This window comes from Heterodontus francisci, chromosome 22, assembly GCF_036365525.1.
Source record: "Heterodontus francisci isolate sHetFra1 chromosome 22, sHetFra1.hap1, whole genome shotgun sequence".
NCBI classification, from domain to species: domain Eukaryota; kingdom Metazoa; phylum Chordata; class Chondrichthyes; order Heterodontiformes; family Heterodontidae; genus Heterodontus; species Heterodontus francisci.
Window position 1 is genome coordinate 41,617,997 of NC_090392.1, and position 6,000 is coordinate 41,623,996.

The 6,000-nt window shown below is 43.5% G+C and overlaps 1 protein-coding gene across 1 annotated transcript in view; it reads right to left on the reverse strand.

The window, feature by feature from the left end:
- The window catches only part of LOC137381338 (suppressor of tumorigenicity 14 protein homolog), a 47,287-nt gene extending 43,495 nt beyond the window's left edge, over positions 1-3,792 (reverse strand). Inside the window, exons 1-4 of the mRNA XM_068053760.1 lie at positions 3,639-3,792; positions 1,529-1,659; positions 880-950; positions 57-220 (exon numbers count right to left, since the gene is read on the reverse strand). Of these exons, the coding sequence (XP_067909861.1) occupies positions 57-220; positions 880-950; positions 1,529-1,659; positions 3,639-3,774 (502 nt within the window). The 5' untranslated portion in view covers positions 3,775-3,792. The remainder of the gene's footprint in view (positions 1-56; positions 221-879; positions 951-1,528; positions 1,660-3,638) is intronic.
- Positions 3,793-6,000: the final 2,208 nt, after the last annotated feature.

Consider the following 6,000-nt stretch of genomic DNA (forward strand, 5'->3'; position numbering starts at 1 on the left):
ATCAAACATAGCCATCCACTCTGGATTAATCACACTGATAAAAAAGCAATACTTACGATCGACCACCAAGTTGGCAATCCTCAACGATTTATAACTATCAATTACGCCAAGCCTGCCAAGCTTCGACATAGATAGAGCAGCAACGGCTTTATCAATTTCAGCCTCATTCTCTGGTGGGACACGACATTCTAGCCAGTAGTAAGCAATCACAGAGCCTTCACTGCAGGGAGAAGGAAGAGCAATCAGGTCAGAAAGATTCCAGAAATGCTCAACCCTTAAGAGTTCACAAAGCTCAAAGAGCTAAGAGAATGCAAGGCAAGTTCTATCTAACTGGCAATTCGCCAATCTCGGTGTAAAGGACAACAATTCACAAGCAGCTATCTTGCTCCTGTATAACATTAACCAAATTTTCAAATGTTGCAAGACCCCAGGTTCAATCCCCAGACAACCTGCAATTAACTTTGGCACCCAGTTAAGGAGGTGAGACATCAATCTGGGTTCAGGCTGCTGATCACAATCCAGTGACGCCTGGTGCAAAAGGCATGAGTGTGAATGTCAGTGTGCATGCTATCAGGATGGGCTGTAATGGCTTTTCAGAAGAATCACGTGTCAAGATCTCACAGAAAGGAGATGCGCTTGCTGATGGCATTGTACCCCGGGAACCGACAATCTGCACGCCGAGAATCAGTAATCATGGAGCCTGTACCCCAGGAATCAGTAATTATGGAGCCTGTACCCCAGGAATCAGTAATTATGGAGCCTGTACCCCAGGAATCAGTAATTATGGAGCCTGTACCCCAGGAATCAGTAATTATGGAGCCTGTACAGCAATTGAGTGATTCAACCCACCCCAGGAGCAGACGGTCTGAGTGAACCTACCTGAATGCAGTAACATTGGATTGGACATAGTACGGAGTCAATCCATCCATTGTCATGTACTGGAGCTGAAGCTGAAGTAAAAGAAAGTGAAAAGAGCAAATTAAATACCAGCTCATCTATTTTTACTGCAAACTAAACCCACATTTAATCTATGCCAATAAAATTATGAAGAGACAAGCAGTAACCGCCTGCTGTAAGGCCTGTGGACAGGCTGGCTTTAAACCCCAGGTATGGGGATTGTAACACATGCTGTACCTTCCCTAGGAGTGTTTGATGGAGCAACGTAGAGGGAACTTTATCCTGTATCTAACTCGTGCTGTACCTGCCTTGGGAGTGTAGAGGGAGATTTACTCTGTCAAACCCATTCTATAAAGCCTGGCTCGGGTATAAAAATAAAACACGACCCAGGCCCGACAACAGCCAACCCTAACCTTACCCGGGCCCGAGCCCTTTAATTTTTTTAAATGCCCGACCCGAAAATAACAAACATATTTTTGAAACAGGAAAAGATCATAGACTAAAACAAAAACTAAACAAAACAGTACAGTCCAGCCCGACCCAACACAAGCCTGAATGCTGGACGCCGAATACAGGCCTGACCCAAACCCGTCACGTAGACGGCCGTGGTTGATGGTATAAGCACACTCACGAATTCCTCAACTGTAGCTGCGAGGCTCTTAAATGCTTCAGAGTCCGAGTCCTCTAGGTCCTCAGTGAACTGCCTGTTGCTGATGTTGAGGTAACCACTGTACATTTTCTTGATTCGATTATCTGGCCGAACTAATGGAAACGCAAAGCATAGAAAGCAATAAGAATGATTCTTATTCAGCATTTCTAAAGCTCCTCCTTTATCAGTCTTAATTTTACACCATTGCCAAACAGACAGAGTCATATACAGCACAAAAGGAGGCCATTCAGCCCACTGATTCCATGCTGGCTCTCCAGAGAGCTATGTTGTCAGTCCCACTCCCCAGCTCAATCCCTGTAGCCCTGCAAGTCTATTTCTCTCAGGTGGCCACCCAACCTCCGCTTGAAGTCATTGATCGTCTCTGCTTCCACCACCCTTGTAGGCAGAGAGTCCCAGGTCATTACCACCCACTGCATCAAAAAGTGATTCATCATATTCCCCCTGTCTCAATCTGTGTCCTGTCTAGAATTGACCATGTTCAGCTCTAAGCAAATTGTTCCTCTCACCTAGACCGAAGTACATCTGTCCGCCACCTTTGAATTTTATGGTGACTTCCAACTTCACCATCATCTTTCTGCCTTGCAACTAATTCTGCACACCTCATGGATTATCATTCCAATGGGAATATCTCCATCGGTGCTTCCTCTGATACTCTACCCTTTCAATAGCTTCTAGACTTTATGCATCGGCCATACCCATCTCGAAACTCAGACAACAGTGCACTGATGCTCCATGCTGACTCAACCTAGCTATGTCAAATCCCTATTACAGGACTTATGACTTTAACTCTGGACTCTTACTTATGGTTTCCTTTCTGTTCCCCATTTACTGCTAGGATATATGGATCCTAATTAATACAATGCACCCAGGCCTAGGTAACTTGGAAAAAGAAACAGAAAATGCTGAAAATACTCAGCAGATCTGGCAGTGTCTGAGGAGAGAGAAACAGAGTTAATGTTTCAAGTCAATGACCTTTCATCAGAAGCATCTTGGGATGTTTAATTACATTAAATACAAGTAGTTGTTGTTGAATATTTAGCCTTGTGCCAAAGCACATTATGCTCGGTATGTTCAACTCTGTGCTATACGTGCAGTGCTCTGGATATTTAGTCCAGTGTCTAACTGTAGTGTGTTATGAAAGTGCTTCCATCGTTTAATATTTTTTGAGTGCTCGTGTTTGAGGATTGTGGAGATGGATTCATTTGGAAGACTGAAGTGATTCCATAGATGCTGGATTTTGTTTTTTTTTTTAAAAAGGTCACCAGAAGGACTTGAGCTTTCTGCTTAAAAACAACCCTTACTGGATGTCAGATGTCTTAAGCTAAATAAACAACAGGAACCTCGGTGACTAGGGGGAGTTGTTTACAGAGAAGTGACATGTCAAGATTTATGGTGGTCAGCAGTTGGTTTCGTTTTAGATTGTTTTGAGTCAGTTGGTGATCAGCCTGCTGAGAGAGAAGACACCAGTTCATCCTTTCTCCACCTCTCTGTGAAACCCTGAAAATCCAGTGTGTGATAGCTGAAACCCTGGATGCTGAATTTCTCCTGGAAAGCCTGCCAGACTAAACCTCAACGTTGCCTGAAGAGAACTGCTCCAAAAGATCCCAGTGACAGCCATCTCCACGTATTTGGGACGCCAGGAAAGGGACAACTGATATCATTCCATATCTTATCCTTTTCCTTAAGAATTAACAAGTATTTGGCCAAAGTATTTTTTGTCTTTTTTTGTAAAGAGATCTCTGCAGAGAAAACATTTTTTCTTCTTTAATAGGTGTGTGGCTATGCACGTGCATTGGGCTAATTTGAAAGGGAACTTTCATATTTCAATCTGTGTGTTAATGCTTTGCATCTTTACTGACTAAGTCTTGTTTTATAATAAATTAATAATTTTGTTGTTTATTAAAGAAACCTGGTTAGTGAATTTTATTCTGAAAAAAATAGAGTATACAATTGACCTCATCGGTAACTGGGTAAACATTTAAATATATATTGTGACCTGTGGAGAAGTGGAACTAGAGAAAGACAGTGCACTCCTTCCGCTTCAGTCGTAACAGCTGTGTTATATACTTACAGTGAAAATGCCAAACAAGAAGCCCGATCATCAGTGACAGGAGAGCAGCCCCAATAATCAGCCCTACGATTAGCATCACCTCTTTTGGATTGCGTTTCTCCAGCTTCTTCTGGTTACTTGCTGGTAGGAACACCATTTCCTCAGCCAAACCATTAATTTCCTGCAAAAGCACAGAAGTTATTGCTACGCACCATCAGTACTAGGGCACTTCCTTTCTTTGCTGCAACTCATAATGTTCCCATTTTTCACAGCATCGACGTGAATTTTCAAAAGTGTCACATAAAAGTCTTGTAGCAAAGATGAAAGCAGCAGTGACTGTGCAGAAACAAAATTAGCTAAGAGGCACAAAATGAGATGGTTTAGTTAATTCTGAGGAAGAATGTGACAAAATACGAGACAGTGATAAACTTTCTAAATGGGTGTGTAATTGCCAAATTAATGTTAATATAAATAAGCGTGTGGTGGTTCACTTTGGTAGGAACAAACAGGCTACATGTAAGCAGGCTACATGTTGCTTGGAAAATTAGTATTTAAATGGGGTAAAATAAAGTGAGGTTAGCACAAATGATGTAGCTAATTGGTGAGTAGCTGGTGAGTCTGTATTTATTTAAGCCTCAAGTTTATTTAGGTTAAGTCAGGTAATAGTCTAATAAATAGAGGCATGGCAGGGCATCTCAGTCCCTTGGAGTGCTGATCCTATTCCATGTGGGAACTCCAGGATACTGCTTTTGTCCTGGACAATCATACGTGCAGGAAGTGTCATCAGCTGGAACTCTGGGTTTTGAACCTTGAGCAGCAGCTGGCATCACTGCGCGCTGCATTTGAGAGGTTGAGAGTTTCGTGGATAGCATGTTTAAGGATGTGGTCACCATGCAACTTAAAGGTTTGCAGGCAGAGAAGGAATGGATGACCAGATGTGGAGGTACAGAGGGAATAGGTGACGGCAAGGCAGTCAAGAACGACCAGGCAGGTAGTGCAGGAATCCATGGAATGCATCTTGTTCTCCAACCGGTATTCAGTTCTGAATACTGGTGAGAGTGATGGTTCCGCTGGGGAGTGCATCCAGAGTTGAGTCCATGGCACCACGGCTGGCCCAGCTATACATGGGGGCAAATGGAAGATTGGGGAAGCAATAGTGATAGGGGATTCTAGAGTTAGGGAAATAGACAGGAATTTTTGTGGCTGCAGGTGTGAATCCAGGATAGTATGTTGCCTACCAAATGCCAATGTCAAGTATGTCACTGATCGGCTGCAGTGCATTCTGAGCGCAGAAGGTGAACAGCCAGTGTTCGTGGTCCATATATGTACTAATGACATGGGTAGAAAAAGGGATAAAGTCCTGCAGGTAGAATTTAGGGAACTAGGAAAGAAACTAGCAACCAGGACCTCAAAGGTTATAATCTCTGAATTACTCCTGGTGCCACATGTTAGTGAGTATAGAAATTCACGGACAGAGAAGATAAATGTGTGGCTTGAGAAATGGTGAAGGAGGGAGGGATTTAGGTTCTTGGGACATTGAGACTGGTTATGGAAGAAACGGGACCTGCACAAGCTGGGCTGCACCTGAACTGAACCGGGGCCAATGTTTTGCAGGCACTTTGCTAGTGCTACTGGGGAGAGTTCAAAATAACTTGGCAGGAGGATGGGAACCAGGAGGATGGGAACCAGGAGGATGGGAACCAGGAAGCTATCCTCTCCAATGCGCACAAAAAATGAAGGCAGCAGGACAGGTTGAGAAAGGGGTTGAAAAAGAGGCATACGGAATCATGGGCTTTATAAAGAGAGGCTTAGAGCACAAAAACATGGAAGTTACGGTGAACCTTAAAAAAAAACACAGGTTCAACCTCAACTGAAATATGGTGTCCAGTTCTGGGCACCGAACTTTAGGAAGGATGTGAAGGCATTGGAGAGGGCTCAGAAAAGATTTACGAGAATGGTTCCAGGTATGAGGGACTTCAGGTACATGGATAGATTGGAGAAGCTGAGGCTGTTCTCTTTAGAGGAGAGACAGTTGAGAGGAGATTTGATAGAGATGTTCAAAATCATAAGGGGTCTGGACAGAGTACAGAAACTGTTCCCACAAGTGGAAGAGTTGAGAAACAGAGGACACTGATTCAAGGTGACTGGCAAAAGGAGTAACGGCGACATGTGGAAATTTTTTTTTAACACAGCAAGTGGTTAGGATCTGGAATGCAGTGCTGTAGTGTGTGGTGGAGGAAGATTCAATTGTGGCTGTCAAAAGGGAATTGGATGATCACTTGAAGAGAAAAAAATTGCAGGGCTACGGGGAAAAGGCAAGGAATTGGGACCAAATGAGCAGCTCATAGAGAGAGTTGACATGAACACAACAGGTCGCATGAGC